The following is a 16,173-nucleotide window of genomic DNA, read 5'->3' as shown; positions in this document are numbered from 1 at the left end:
AGGCTGATTTCTGATCAGCGAGTTTTAAAAAAATTAATGGGCACCACCCCCCTCCCACCATCCATTGAGGGGCGGGGCTCCGGCCGTGACGCAGCACGCTCACATACGTTGACGGTCACTGGGAAACATGTCGGCTTCTGAGACAACGACAAAGGTAGCTAACGTACTGCAGCTGAAAACTGCATGCTAAAGGAATTTATGTCTATTCGTCTACCTTTAAACTCCCCAGCTTACCGATACTGCATACTGCCAAGCTCCTCTTGATTTTACATGTCGATTATAATAGCTTTTTTTATTGAAACCTAGGCTGCACTGCTAGCAATGTTAGCCTGTAACAGTTTTGTGTTACCTGCAGGGTTACTCTTATCCAGATGATGTTTTGTTGCTGTTTTGTATTTATTGACCAGAAACCTTTGTAGCAATCCTCTGTATAGCAAGTATCGCACCTCGATCTGTTTTCAGGATATGTTTTTATTCGTAGTTGCTAGTTAGGAGCTTTTTTTAAGTAAATTTTGCACCAACGAGACATGGAAACCAAAAGAATTTAAGCAGTCATAGTTTAAAATCCCGTTTTAAATTCACTTTTCTATTTGGTGCACTGCTTGAGTAAGGAGTTTTTCTTGGGTCGTGTAAAAAGCATCAATGGAATTACTGACTCATGGCGGCAGTTCATGTAACATAACAGAAAATTTCACCTATTGGCCGACAGTTTTTTTTTGGAGAAGTGAAGGCCGAAAGTAGTGGGGTTTATTTTTTACCTAAAATAACATTTGTGACAGTTTTGATTGTAGTGCCAAAGAACAGACACAACACTTTTGAGATGAGTGATGCTGTGATGCTCACAGTATCCTCATATCCTTGTCCTGCTGCCCCTGGTTGAGGTCCTGTGTTGTTTGTCAGTAGGAAGCGTTTCTATCAAGAGAACTTGCTGGGCCCAAAAATATTACCATAAGGCCAGAGATAGAATGAGTGTAGTGGATACACATTTAGACCTCTAGAATGCATGTTTTTACATGTACACTGGTGTACATCCGCAAAGATGAGTAGGCTAAAATTCCTTCACAGCACTAGGAGTTATTAGGTTTAGGGGCCAATACCTTTTTCACACAGGGCCATTTGGGTTTTGATTTTCCCTTAATAATAAACAGCTTCATTTAGAAACTGCATTTTGTGTTTGCTCGTGTATTTTTTTGTCTTATTATTAAATTTGTTTGATCTAAAACATTTAAGTGTGACAGACATACAAAAATAAAGGAAGGGGGGCAATACTTTTTCAAGCAACTGTATATTTTGCATGCATACAAATATACAATATAATTTCTTTGTGTATTTATTCTACCATCTTCGAGATGGTTGAACTGCAATCATTTCATTAAATCATTGAAATAAGAGCCTGTTCTATTATCAGTTTTACTCGTTTCACTTGTTTCTTGTTTTGTCCACCAGGAGCACCATGAAAATGACGAGTCAAAAACATCAGAGGAGTCATTAGCTGGGTCAAGTCAAACAAAGGAAGGTAAATCACCAGCTGGTTTATGCAGATTATGTTAATATTTGAAATATATTGAAAGACATTGTATTGGTTTGCAATTAAATGGCCTGTGAATGCCATTTGATCTCATATGAGTACAGTGAATTGTCATATTAAAGAAATCAGACTGAGATGTTTTGAGATTTATGACATGCTGCACATCATTACACTACCATCAAGCGGCAGATTGTAGCATTATGCCCAAGAAATGATTTCTCCTTGATAAACTTTAAAATTCTTGCACTCCGGATATTCCTCAGATAATGCAGCCTCCACCTCATCTGCTGCTGCCACCAAGACGGAGCCCATGGGTGTTATGTCATCACTGTTGTCGTCCCAGCAGCCCGGGAAGGATGCTTCCACAGTCAGAGAGGAAGGAGAACAATGGTCCCCTGCTGCCTCCCCCCAGAACAAACCTGCTGCTACAGGTGAGCTCAGATTGCGTTAGATGCTGTCGAAATTCTCTGCGTTGATTTCGTTGATTTAATCGGACTTAGTATACAAACTGAGGAGATAATCCCTTTTGCTTTGATTTGTCAGGTCACACAGCAAATTCCCTTCTTTCGACAACCTCGTCGTCATTGTCGTCGTCTCCTTCCACGTCCTCGACTTTGTCTCCTGGCCGAGCAAAGATGAGCGTTTCAGGGCCTGGTAGCAGTAAATCTGTCCTTCCACCTGGTCCTCCATCCTCCTCCTCTTCTTCCTCTACAACAGCTGCTTCTTCTCCATCTGTTTCCCCTGCACCACCCAAGATCCATCGGGCGCGAAAGACCATGAACAGGCCTCCACCAGGGCAGGTGAGAGAGGAGCTACTCCTATTTGGTATGAATCATATTTGGTAAATTTCTTTTGATTCTTGAGTTTTCATGATTTATTATCTGGATTTCTACCAGTTGTTAAAGGTGCTTATTGTAAATTATTGTGTTTTAAAAATGACTTTAAACCTTTCAAACTGACCTAAAGCTGTCAAGAATTTAAATGCCTGTAGAAAAATCCCTGCTGTGTGTTTAACAGGGTTTAAAACTTGAGGAAATTGGATATCATTTAGGAAAACAATTATATTTTTGTTCCTTTCCAGATTGATAAGCATATCTGGACAGTGTTCTTAAACTCAGAAAGGATCAAAAGGATATTTGTACTTTAGGTTTCTGCTTCCATCACAAGTTTGGTCTTAAGTTGCATTTAAAATGATATTAATATACCTGCAAACACTCTGGCTAATTTTTCTCCTCAGATCAGTCAAATTGAGGGACCTGTTGCATCTGTGACTCCTTCAGGATCCTCAGCCAGCTTTTCTTCTCACTCTGAACCTGGTCAGTAGGTCTAAACTCACAGTAAATGAGTAAAATGAGCATTAACTACTGCTTTACTTTAAAACTAAGCCTTGTCATGGTTTGTATCACATTGTTTTGCTTCTAAAGTTGCAAAGAGGAGGAGGCTGGATCCTTTATCAGACAGCACACCTGAGAGATCTGAAAATGTTTCCGATAACACTCATACTGAGGTGAGACACTTGTTTTGGGGGGGGGTTTGGTTTAAATAACAGTTGTTTGTGGTCCATTTCATATCTGTCTCTCATCCTACTTTCAGGAAGGAAGCTCATTCCATAAAAAAGCAGAGTCTGAAATTGCACCCGGAAAGAGCATCAGCTCCGTGGGGAAGTCCGCGGAGGAAGTAGCCGAGAGAATTCAGATTTCTAGTCCGTCCAGGCGAGATTCTGAAAAGGTTTGAAGCCATTAAAAGTAAACCCACATTACACTGCTACAGTGTGTTTATGAGCCAAACTTTAAACTAATGTAAACTAAGCTTCTTCTTTCTTTTTTTTTTGCTTTACAGTTTGAAGATGGTGAAGAAGAAACAAGACAGCAAGCTAAAGACACAGAGAGGCCAGTAAACACCTCGGATCACGTGAGTAGCTTCTTGGCTTGATATTTGCTTTCTTGTTAGATACTTCTTTCCTCATTTTTGTATTAACTTCGTGTTTCATTACTGTATTTGCACCTGTACATGTGACTCTAGCCAGCATGGCCATGCATGTACTCTAGATATGCAGGGTTATCTACAGTGGCTTGCAAAAGTATTCGGCCCCCTTGAACTTTCCCACATTTTGTCACATTACAGCCACAAACATGAATCAATTTTGTTGGAATTCCATGTGAAAGACCAATACAAAGTGGTGTACACGTGAGAAGTGGAACGAAAATCATACATGATTCCAAACATTTTTTACAAATAAATAACTGAAAAGTGGGGTGTGCGTAATTATCCAGCCCGCTTTGGTCTGAGTGCAGTCAGTTGTCCATAGATATTGTCTGATGAGTGCTAATAACTAAATAGAGTGCACCTAATGTCAGTACAAATACAGCTGCTCTGTGACGGCCTCAGAGGTTGTCTAAGAGAATATTGGGAGCAACAACACCATGAAGTCCAAAGAACACACCAGACAGGTCAGGGATAAAGTTATTGAGAAATTTAAAGCAGGCTTAGGCTACAAAAAGATTTCCCAAGCCTTGAACATCCCACGGAGCACTGTTCAAGCCATCATTCAGAAATGGAAGGAGTATGGCACAACTGTAAACCTACCAAGACAAGGCCGTCCACCTAAACTCACAGGCCGAACAAGGAGAGCGCTGATCAGAAATGCAGCCAAGAGGCCCATAGTGACTCTGGACGAGCTGCAGAGATCTCCAGCTCAGGTGGGGGAATCTGTCCATAGGACAACTATTAGCCGTGCACTGCACAAAGTTGGCCTTTATGGAAGAGTGGCAAGAAGAAAGCCATTGCTAACAGAAAACCATAAGAAGTCCCGTTTGCAGTTCGCCTTAAGCCATGTGGGGGACACAGCAAACATGTGGAAGAAGGTGCTCTGGTCAGATGAGACCAAAATGGAACTTTGTGGCCAAAATGCAAAACGCTATGTGTGGCAGGAAACTAACACAGCACATCACTCTGAACACACCATCCCCACTGTCAAATATGGTGGTGGCAGCATCATGCTCTGGGGGTGCTTCTCTTCAGCAGGTGTACACCACTTTGTATTGGTCTTTCATGTGGAATTCCAATAAAATAGATTCATGTTTGTGGCTATAATGTGATAAAATGTGGGAAAGTTCAAGGGGGCCGAATACTTTTGCAAGCCACTGTACGTGTCGTGACAAATGTCTTTAGCTCAAATAAGCCATCAATAAGTTGCAGCAGGATCATTATTAAGGAGTTGGACCATGAAGATGCTGAGACAGTACTTCATGTTTAAAGTTGCTGTCTTGTCTGTAAACTGAGGAATTTGTACTTTAAAGGTAGACGTATTGTGCTTATTTTCAATCCCATATATTTGTTCTTGGACTCTGTAAAAGTCATTTTGCACACTATAAGAGAATCCATGGATGCAGCTCTTCATTTTATCCACCAGCAAGGTGTTCTAGCGCCTATTAAGTCAGCTTTCTTCTGATTGGCTGCTCTTCGTATAAACTAGTCTTTTAGCTTGAAACTTTAACAACCTCAAAAATGCAAACTTTGGTTGGAGTTTTAAAATAATCAGCCACTACTTAAAAACCCCACTATTTCACAAATGTTATATTTTTATATTCAGATGTTTATTTTTTATTTGTCTTTTACTTTCAGAGTTCAGAGCCTAAAACACAGAGAGTGGTCAGAGAGAGCGAAGAGTCTTCGTGGCCACTGTCCGATCAGGACAAAGAGAGAAACGCGGCTGATGTCGTGGAGACAGAGGGAGGTGAGTGATGTCATCTACTTCCTACTCTCTGAACCACACTTATCTGTCAAAGAGATTGGTAACCTGAAACACGCTCCTTGAAATAAGAATTTTTTTAACAGTAAATTTTGAAAAATCCAGGCTCTTACAAAAAGCAAATTGGTCACAATTAAAAACAATGTGCCGCACTCATTCATACATCACTTTTGTATGCATAGAGGGTTTTAGTCGTTTATAATACACATCAATGCATGCACGTGGAAGGATTTAGTCAGTATCTTGCCCAAGGACATTTGCATACTGGAAAAGTTGTGAGAAAAACCACCAACCTGTCAGTTAGTGAAAATGAACATGAAGCAAAAAGCCAGAGAAACATATTGTGTTGCGCATTTGTTACACATTGGCATTAAGTGAAAAGTTAAAAGGATCATAGAAATGATCTAAGGCAGCTGTCAGATAATGCATAGAGTAGGCCGTCATCACAAACAGGACATATATGTAAAGAAAAGCTCTAAAGGACACCACTGCCACCTCAACCAGGACCTAAACACTCTTGTGAAGAGGAATCCTGTGTCCAGACTTGCAAAGATGCCACCCGCAGACTCAGAGCTGTAATTAGAACCAAAGGTGTCTTTGAAAACATGTTTTCTGCTGATCAGTGAGAAAAGGTCTAAATGGCTTTTTCAAATTTCAGTGTTGTAAAGCATTAAAAGCTGTGTAGCATGAGTGAAGAGCATCATGTTCCAGTTCCTTTTAGTGCTTACAGTTGTTTTTTTTTTTGTTTGGTTTGTCCTTGACAGGAAGGTCTGCAGAGTACACAGAGGTTCCCTTGGGTGCTCTGGACATCGCTGCTGCTGACAGTCTGACACTTTCTCCTCATCCGGGTAGGTGTAAGATGGATGTGTCGCTCTAAAGTAGATTATACAGGGGCAATAAAGTGGTGTTTACCTTTAATGATGCAATCTACTGCTTTGGTTGTACTGAGCAGTTCAATTAGAGCAGTAGAACAGTTACTTAACAGAGTGGAATTCATTTCCTTTAAAAAAGATTTATATTGGATAACACCAAAATCACCCAATTATATTTTTCAAACCTAAGTATTGTCTTCTGTAACAGTTGAGGTTTAGATGACTTTAATGTTAACTGTTAAATCACAAGTCAAACCCTGCCCCTCCACTTTTGCAGATGGAAGTGATGCAGGAGACACGGAGCGGCTGGAAGAGCTTCCCCTGTGCAGCTGCAGGATGGAGGCTCCTCGGGTGGACAGCACCAGCCACCGTGTCAGCAGACAGTGCATGGCCACTGAGAGCATCGATGGAGAGGTTTGTCCCTGTGTTTGCTCTCTGTGTTTACCCTGCAGGTGGCTACTTTTTGTTTTATAACATACAGTATTAATTGATTTCTTTAGCTCTGTGTGAGGTAAAGTATTCAACATTGGAAGACTTTTTATTTTTTTTTAATTCTCAGTTTACTACATGTACAAATGCATTCAGGAAAATCAAAAGACCGTTTCTCTCTCACCTTAGTATAAAGAAGAATTTAGAAAAAATCTGAGCATTTCAGGGAATGTATAAAACTCAAACCTATGTACACTATGATAGCAGTGCGAGATATAAATCAGTAGAGCTGTGTACAAGGACAGTACTGAAAATGCACGCGTTATGTGTGTAGGGGTAAAAGAAAAGCCGATGAAAGCTGGATTTAAGATCAAGGGTAACTTTGATGTGGGAAAAAATTTGGAGGATCAAATATATGCTTTTCATCTGGATCCAGCTCAGACATTACTTTCTCTTTAGCAGTTATTATTATACAGCTGGGAAGCGCAAACAAAAATATGACCTAATAATTGTTCATAGAGTTTTTTTTCTCTCTCATTCTCTGCCTGTAAAACTGTGTAAAATGCAGTAGATGTCATTTTTTATGGCAATAACATCTTAAAAATATTTAATCTAACTCAGTAAAGGTTTCAGAAATCCTGGAGTTCATTTAAGTTCATTTTTTTTCTCCTGTTGTGTTTGTCAGCTGCGAGCTTGCACCAATCGGACTATTAAGGGGGAGACCATGAGGCCGTCCAGTCGGGTTCCCCTGATGGTGCTTTGTGACGTCCATCGCTCACACATGGTCAAACACCACTGCTGTCCCGGCTGTGGATATTTCTGTATAGCGGTAAGTGTTAAAACCACCTGTTTTCATATTTGAAGACTCTAGAGTGTCTATCGAATGTGGTTTTGGCATCTTCTTACACAACAACCTGCGAGAATGTGGCTCAAGTTTGTTCCTGTAGAGTTTTACACGTGAACTGAAACCAAAGGAAGTTGTTTACAGAACTTTAGACTTTAGATATTTCCTTAGTTCTTATTTCTCCTTCTCAGTTCTCCTGTATATCGTCTCTGATAATGGTCTTAGTCCTCTTTTTCTTCCTTCTCTCTTCTTGTTTATGCTTTTCTTCATCTGCCTCAGTATATTCTGTGCAGTAGACTTGTTTTTCCTCTTTGATATCTTTTTTTTTTTTTTTTTTTTTTTTTTTTTTTTTTTTTTTTTTTTTTTTTTTACATATCTGGTTTTATTCTTCTGCTTTATGCTCCTCTTTCAGGGCACATTTCTTGAGTGCTGCCCAGATCAGCGCATAGCTCACCGTTTCCACCGGGGGTGTGTGACGGTGCTGGGCGGCGGGCGCAGCAGAGCAAATGGCGGAGGCATGCTTTTCTGTCCCCATTGTGGCGAAGATGCCTCCGAGGCGCAGGAGGTCACTATCCGGTCGTTCGGCACGGCCTCCGCAACTACGGTCGTCACCATGTCTGCTTCCTCCACCACCACACCGTCTCTGCCACCATCTGTCCCCACGGGACCCTCTCTCACAGCCTCCACAGGTGGGATGAAGGATGGGAAGATGCCCGAAAGACCTGTCAGGTAAGGCTAAATGACATGGGAAATGTCAGAATTTAAAATGTGTTTTTTTTTTTTCTTTTTCTTTTTTTGCTTCCATACTTTCCTGTCTTTTCAGTGCTCGTATGCGTAGTCACGGCTTGGTAACACCTGCAGTAGAGCAGCAGCAGCCTCCTCAACCTGTAGCTTCAGCTGCAACTGCGACCACCGTCCCCCCAGCAGAGGAGGGCGTGGACAGCGTAGGACCTTCGCTCTGCATGCCAAATGGGAAGCCAGTCAGCCCAAGTGCACTTCCACCTGGGCCCAGTAGGGCGGCGCTGCAGAAAGCCATTCTCACGCAGGACACAGAGAGGTTGGAGACTTGATTTAAGTTGAATTATTTTCAGCTCCATCTGGTTAAAGAGCTGAATACCAGGCTGAAGCAGGTTTAGTTTCAGCTTTTGAGCTTCATTTGTTTCCTTAAAATATACACACAGCTCTCTTTTTATATTTTTTCCCCAAGCAGAGCATTCCTGTCATCTTCTGAAATCTCTTAATCTGTTTTCACAAGTGAACTTGGGGTTGGGCTTTATTTCACAGAGGTGCAAACTCAAATGTAGTATTCGCTAACGATAAATGCACCACTCTGTTATCTGCTCTGTTCACACATCGGGCTGTAATGTGTGTAAAAACTGCTTTAAACTTGCACAGAAAGATGATACATTGCTGTAAATGCAGGCATAAACATCTTCCATCACTGTTTGCTCAAAATCTTCCAAAAACAGTGGCTTTCTCTGAAAAACTAAATCGCTAGTTGTTTGGAGGCCAAATTGGTAAATTACTACTTTTCATTTGCCAGGAGGAAGAAACTGAGGTTCCACCCTCGTCAGCTCTACCCTGCCGCCAAGCAAGGAGAGGTGCAGAGAGTCCTGCTCATGCTCAGTGAGTGGCAAAAACTGCAGCGCTTCCACTGTGCTCCTTTATATTTCGACTTGTATACTTTGACAAAAATGGTTGTTGCCTGTTCTTTTAATAGGTATTCATCATGATAGAGTTCATTATGTAATCAGCTTACGATCAGTTTAAATTCCTCAATCAAAGAAAATGTTACATATGAACACACTAAAGAAAATAAACAGGCACGGAAGTGCTGTTACTCCATCACATCACATGTACACTATTGCCCTGAAATCTTCAGAGTGAAAAGAAAGCAAACACATGACCACTAGTTATCTATTAAGTGTGTGTGTGTGTGTGTGTCCCAGTGGAGGGTATCGATCCAACGTACCAGCCGGACTCTCAGAACAGGCGCTCCGCTCTTCACGCTGCAGCTCAGAGAGGTCTGCTGGAAGTCTGCTACATGCTGATACAGGTGAGAAATGAATCGCCTGGTTACACTTGTCTTTGCTTCTTTCATCTGTGGATGTGAGCTTACTCGTTTTCTATGAGGCTGCAAATAGAGCTTACTTTTGAAATTTCAAAATTAGTATAGTTTGTATAGTTTAGCAATGGAAAGAAAAAGCTGGCATGCTTTTTAAGAATCCCAGATGAGTCATAGAGATGGTTGCTTTTTCTGATTAATGGCCCAAAACATAAAGATAACTCTTGCACTGAACAGCCTTTTTTTTAAATTTTATGATGCTGTTTGCATCTGATCCTTTCAGCTCTGCATTTTCACAAACAATTAACCATTTAAAAATGAAAATGGGCACACATCATTGCTTTTAGGATGTGCCGAAATTAAAGTATTTCATTTAAATATTACACTTGATTCCACACTGACAGGCTGGTGCTCAAGTTGATGCCCAGGACAAGGACCTGAGGACTCCTCTGTTGGAGGCTATCATCAACAATCACATTGAGGTGGCTCGCTACCTGGTCCAGAATGGCGCCTGCGTCTATCACGTTGTAAGTGTCTCCAAACAAATAACTGTGAACCATAAGAGGTTTGCTGGATATGGATTTTTTTTTTAAATAAATGATTATTATTTATTTATTTATTTTATTTTATTTTTTTAATATATCATTGTTCATCAGGAGGAGGATGGATATACTGGCCTCCACCATGCTGCCAAGCTGGGAAACCTTGAGACTGTCAACATGCTTCTGGAGACGGGGCAGGTTGATGTGAATGCACAGGTAAAGCAAGATCCCGGATGTCTATTTTAAAGGAGCAAGATAGCATTTTTGTCTGCCATCACTTACTTTCTCCCTCTTCAATGAAAATTTCAGCCTTTTCCTGACAAGGAAATGATTTGATTAGACTTTGTAAAATAGCCAGAGATTGAACCACCAACCTTCTACATGGCATATGATTCGCTCTGTTGTCCACTCCCGACTCTTCCTGTGGGCTTGTTTCAGGACAGCGGGGGCTGGACGCCAATCATCTGGGCCGCAGAGCACAAACACGTCAATGTGATCAAAGCGCTGCTGAACAGAGGAGCTGACGTCACCATCAATGATAAGGTAGATTTCTACCATAAACTCTGCAAAAGTACACGATACAACGTCTTTGTGCAAGCAGGTGGAGTCGCTCCCTGCTTGGCTTTAGCAAGAATGCAAATTTTAGGCATTAGCCTCACTTTTAAGCCATATTAAATGTTATTGGATTTTCCTAAATTCAGATTAGGACTTTGGAGGGAGGAGTGCATCCACAGCTTAGATAATGGAAACATGTTTAAGCATTATGAAGTGGTTAAACAATTTCCTAGCTCATTGGTGTGAGAGACCACATAGATGCAGTTGTATGAACATATTTCAGGTTTTTACTTTAAACAGTCACGTCTTTCCCATCAGGAGCTGAATGTTTGTCTCCACTGGGCGGCGTATGCAGGAAATGTGGATATAGCAGAGCTGGTGTTGAACGCCGGCTGCTCCCTCTCCTCTGTTAACGTACACGGAGACACACCACTCCACATCGCTGCCAGAGAGGGCTACTTGGAATGTGTTACGTGAGTTTATATACATCTGCTTTTATCCATCAACACATTTAAGGAAATTGGAGACATTTTGGTTGGACATGAACTTGTTTTCTCTGGGTTTTTGTTTTGTGCAGGTTGTTCCTGTCCAGAGGTGCAGACATAGACATCATGAACAGGGAGGGAGACACACCTCTTACATTGGCGCGAACTGACACACCAGTGTGGGTGTCACTCCAAATCAACAGGAAACTGCGAAGGGGAATAACCAATCGCATGCTTCGGACGGAAAGAATCATCTGCAGGTAGGTGTTTTGGGTCGATAATGTGTTGTTTACATGAAAATAATCAGCAGTGCAAATTCAAGGATACAATTTCTTGCCAAGATTGATGTAAGAGCTAGTATTTGGTACTACAAAGAAGTGGAACCCCAAATACAGCGATGAAAGCTCCACTTTTATTTGGTTTTCTAAAATGTTAACAGAAACATGAAAAAAATCCCTGCTTAAGTCTACCCCTAAATAAAAAATCCATGACTCAGATTGCATAATGAGGTATGTTGTCACATTGGTTCTGTATGTTGCAATATATTTTTAATAGATGAGACTTTGAGAATTGGACTCTATTTAACCCTTTCATGCATGAACTATGATAACATCAATCCAGATTTTTTTCTTAAGTATTTTTATTCCTCTTTAGGCATGTAAAAAAGATTTTTGACTTCATTTATTTAAACATGTACTTTCCAAATAGTTTTTTACATGTCCACTTACACATGTCCACTGGCTGACCAGTGGGTAGCAGGGTATCGACTGACACATCAGTGTCCAATGTAGTGGTTTCTGTGCAAGTATACCATCAACACTGACACAAATGCAAGAAAACAGCCGTTGAATAGCTGTCCACTGTAGTGACCACTATGCGTAAGTTGAAACCTATCACACTGTGTACTTAAGTCTATGCTAGGCACACCCACCATTTATCTGGCAGCTCAATGCCAGGCTCACGCCCCAAAACCATTTTAGTTTTGGTATCAAGAGCCATGAGTGCATCATGTATGCTAAATGATGTGATTTATGATTAGGTCCAGGGGACTTCCCATGGTCGATCAGTGGGGAAACATGCAGATTAAGCTTTTTGCTTTGTGTGTCAGTGACATCGCACAGGGCTACGAGAATGTTCCAATCCCCTGCGTGAATTCGGTGGATGATGAAGGATGTCCATCGGATTACAAATACGTTTCAGAAAACTGTGAAACTTCAGCAATGAACATAGACCGCAATATCACACACTTACAGGTAACTTCATTTTGTCTCCACACAACAGAACTTTTATTTTGAAAAATGTATTCTTCATTTTTCCTTGTTTTGTTTTTTTCTCCCCCTTCAGCACTGTAGTTGCACTGATGACTGCTCATCTAGCAACTGCCTCTGTGGACAGCTCAGCATCCGCTGCTGGTATGACAAGGTAACAAACTGTCTGGGGAAAAAATACCATCATAATCATTAGCAGCAGATTTCATATGAAGTTAAATTGGCAGAGTTATTCTTATTCTATCATATTTTTTTTCACCTCTTTTTCTGTTACAAGGATCAACGGCTGCTTCAGGAGTTCAACAAAATCGAACCTCCACTAATTTTCGAATGCAACATGGCTTGCTCTTGTTATCGAACGTGCAAGAACAGGGTGGTCCAGGCAGGGATCAAGTGAGTATCAGCAATTAAAGAAATGCATAAATCTCAGCCAGATTACACGTCAGACTACAAACCGACACCAAAGAATCTTAACCTCATATCATCTGGAGAGATTTCTAACAAATAAACTCAACTGCTAAAGTTTTGATTGGGGGGGGGAAAAAATGATTCTTCTCTTGTGCAGTAATCAACAACCTGCTGACCATCTTTCTACATCTTGCTGAGGGCAGCAATGGTAAAGCAATAATTATTAATCACTCTGCACCTGAGTCAGTCACAGATGTTTAACAGTGCAGAGGCAGCCATGTGTTGCAAATAGCCATCACTGGCTTTTTTTCTTTTTCCCCCCCGGTTGATGAGTGTCTGCTTGATACTTCACCCTTAACCCTATTTTTTTCATCTTTCCTCCTCAGAGTTCGTTTGCAGCTGTACAGGACAGAGAAGATGGGCTGGGGAGTTCGAGCTCTGCAGGACATTCCACAGGGAAGCTTCATCTGCGAGTAAGAGGAAAAAAAACCCTCTGCTGGCACACACTAGGCTGCTTTTCTGTAAAAAGCTAGAGGTTAAAAAAATGAAGCTTACCTTCCTCTTTCTGCACAGATATGTTGGAGAGCTGATCTCAGATGCAGAAGCAGATGTTAGAGAGGATGACTCCTACCTGTTTGACCTGGACAACAAGGTGAACCTTCTTAAATTGTGTATTTCAAAACATGGACATCATGTGGGGAAAACGGAAAGAGGGGGCACACAGCTTATTAACTGTATAATTATTAATCAAAAACTATGAAGTAAATAATTGACCAAGTCTTAATCTTGTGTTTCGAAGGTTAGGGTTTAAGCCCCTTTCTTGTGTTGACACTGATTCTAAAAATATGAAGATACTTTTATCGTGGTACTTTGAATTGATGATTGTGTTGTAGTATTTTAAATTGTATTTAATAATTTAATAGGAATAAATATGCCCATAGCAGAAATAAACGTCTGCTATGATTTCCTCAACTGTCTTTTTTTTCTGTATAGGATGGGGAGGTGTATTGCATCGATGCCCGGTATTACGGCAACATCAGCCGCTTCATCAACCACCTGTGTGACCCAAACCTCATCCCAGTACGTGTGTTCATGCTCCATCAGGACCTGCGATTTCCGCGCATTGCCTTCTTTAGCTCCAGAGACATCCTCAGTGGGCAGGAGCTGGGGTAAGAAGTCATAAGTGCCTGGTTGGACCTTAAAGTTGTGGTCAAGAGTTTACATGCACTCATCATGGGCAAGAATTGGGTTAATCCAAGAAGAAGAATTGTAGATTTACATCAGCTGGGAATGGCTGTCATAGCAGTTTCGAACAACTGCTATGACAGATCATCTTAGGTTTTCATCTATAGGTTTTCATCTTGTGAATAACTTGATCATCTTTTCAAACAACTGTGCTGTACGTAAGTACAGTGGATCTCTCTGTCACCCTCAGGTGAGAAAAAATTCTTAGGATGTTTGGAATAACCAGGAATCACCTGCCATGAACCAGAAACTCCTGGTATCCGGTCTTTAAGTGATGACATATGAACTTTGTCACATATGAGCTTCCAGGTCCAAACTACTCTGTTTATTAAAGCTGTTGTGTTTTTAAACATGTTTTAATGCTTTGTATCTTGTTCCGTGTAATCTGAACAAGCCCCTAAAAACAGTCAGCGATCACTGTCGGCCTCTCTCGGTTTTTATTACACTAATCATTTTAAAGCTCAGTTTTTAAAACCTTACGATGTAACTACAGCTCAGCTCATGCTGCAGTGTTTTAATGACTAACCTCTTATTGCGGATGGATTATCTCAGTTAATCTCCTGACTCAAGTTTGGTCCTTTTACAATCCTGCCATGCAGTTGCATTTGTTCCTAACCATCGGAAACCCTCGCGTTAACTTTTATAGAGTGGAAAAAAGTTGGTGTTCATCCTCCAGCTTCACTGTTTTTACATTATGAAAAAAGAAATTAAATTACCATAACTGTACACTTGCCCATGAAAAGTGTATGTGAACTAAATTGAACACAACTGTGTGTAATTTATTTCCTGCTTAGTTGAGTCCTCTTTTCTTTCTGTTATCTGGAAATCTATTCTAATGGTCTGTCTTCTGATTGGTCCTTAGGTTTGACTACGGAGATCGGTTTTGGGACATTAAGAGCAAATATTTCACCTGTCAGTGCGGCTCGGAGAAATGCAAACATTCTGCCGAAGCTATCGCCTTGGAGCAGAGCCGGCTAGCTCGGCTGGAGGCCGGCCCAGAATCAGGAGCTGACTGTGGGCTGACCATGCTAGGGAACTCTTAAACAAACAAAAAAAAAAGACACTTACCCATGGGGCCTTTGGATTAACCCCTTCTGTTGCATACACTAGTAATGGAAATACATCATAGCGGGGCTACATCTTCATTCATCATTCAGTTTTATATCTAAGGTGCTGTGTGTTTTTCTACTTGAACTGCAATTTCTTTTCCTGAAGCTGTCAACAGCCACTTTATCTTGTCGAGGATTTGGGCCGGAAGATTTTTTTTTACCATGTAGGAGTTTGGAGAAAGAAATGACAGAGGTCTTGTAATTCTTTACGCACAGTATTTTAACTGTAAATCATAATGTACTCATGCCTTGACTCTTTGCGTGTTAGCAGTCTGCCATCATGTACCAGTCATATATACAAACATGTATTTTATACTTTTTCTTTTTTCTTTTTTTTTGTTTCTCTTGTGCCAACAAGTCATGCATTTTGATACAGAGCAGTAATGGTTCGGGTGTTTACTCATGCTGGACCGAGTAAGGTTGTTTTTGATTACCATGTTAGCTTTGTTTTGTTTTTTTTGTTTTGTTTTTTTTATACCTGCTGTTTACTGTCACATGTAGTGTAATAAAATAACTCGTGAGTTGACTTCTGTGCTGTGGCTTTATTAAAATTAAGAATCATGGCCTACACATGTTTAAAGTCACTTGATTAATTTGTTTTATTTGTGCTCAGCCTTGACTTTGTCTGGTTTTTGGTTTCCTAGTTTCTGTTTTAACAACAAAGGCCCTTTAGACAATAATGCAAAGCAAGAGGAGTGGGAAGCAGGACTGGGTATGATCAGATGTGAAGATTAAAGGTGGAAGTCTCACTCTGAGCAAATTCAATTTCAACACAGAAGAGACTCCACACTAATGTCTACAAGTCCAATTTAAAATCACCAGTTAATCTAAGAGGCAAGACACGTAAACACAATGGCTGCAGACCTTTGCTGCCCCCTAACAAAAATGCTAGCTCCCACTGGAAGATAATAGGACACACACACACAAGTGTCATTTATTTATTAGACAAAGCACAGCTCTGGCTCAGTGAAGGAAACACTTGTACGCATTTTAAAAACCCAACAAATCTAAACATTTTTACTAGGACTACACACGCAATGACAAGGCTAAAAAAGGGCTAAAAATAAGATTT

The 16,173-nt window shown here is 40.7% G+C and overlaps 1 protein-coding gene across 2 annotated transcripts; it reads left to right on the top strand.

Moving 5' to 3' along the window:
- The first annotated feature begins 34 nt into the window (after nt 1–34).
- ehmt2 (euchromatic histone-lysine N-methyltransferase 2) lies at nt 35–15,627 on the top strand. 2 transcript variants are annotated; one of them, XM_004548960.3, is made up of 28 exons: nt 35–154; nt 1,447–1,516; nt 1,792–1,959; nt 2,072–2,328; nt 2,766–2,844; nt 2,953–3,035; nt 3,122–3,256; nt 3,368–3,439; nt 5,153–5,264; nt 6,044–6,127; nt 6,429–6,565; nt 7,266–7,409; nt 7,837–8,153; nt 8,248–8,481; nt 8,968–9,050; nt 9,374–9,480; nt 9,894–10,016; nt 10,146–10,247; nt 10,470–10,574; nt 10,905–11,059; nt 11,164–11,331; nt 12,180–12,324; nt 12,416–12,493; nt 12,617–12,732; nt 13,134–13,220; nt 13,321–13,399; nt 13,741–13,916; nt 14,855–15,627. In XM_004548960.3, exons 1-28 carry the CDS (start codon nt 128–130, stop codon nt 15,033–15,035), a joined length of 3,624 nt encoding a protein of 1,207 aa, XP_004549017.1. In that variant the 5' UTR covers nt 35–127; the 3' UTR covers nt 15,036–15,627. The 2 variants fall into 2 exon arrangements, with proteins under 2 accessions (XP_004549017.1, XP_012774053.1); XM_012918599.3 differs by having other exon boundaries at nt 10,887–11,059.
- Nucleotides 15,628–16,173: the final 546 nt, after the last annotated feature.

Source organism: Maylandia zebra, linkage group LG22 (genome assembly GCF_041146795.1).
Source record: "Maylandia zebra isolate NMK-2024a linkage group LG22, Mzebra_GT3a, whole genome shotgun sequence".
Lineage (NCBI taxonomy): Eukaryota > Metazoa > Chordata > Actinopteri > Cichliformes > Cichlidae > Maylandia > Maylandia zebra.
This window is presented reverse-complemented; position numbering and strand designations above follow the sequence as displayed.

Coding starts and splice junctions, on each gene's coding strand:
- ehmt2 (XM_012918599.3), top strand. CDS start 128: ATGTCGGCTTCTGAGACAACGACAAAG. Junction 1,517..1,791: donor GTCAAGTCAAACAAAGGAAG/GTAAATCACCAG, acceptor GATATTCCTCAG/ATAATGCAGCCTCCACCTCA. Junction 12,325..12,415: donor GCAATATCACACACTTACAG/GTAACTTCATTT, acceptor CTCCCCCTTCAG/CACTGTAGTTGCACTGATGA.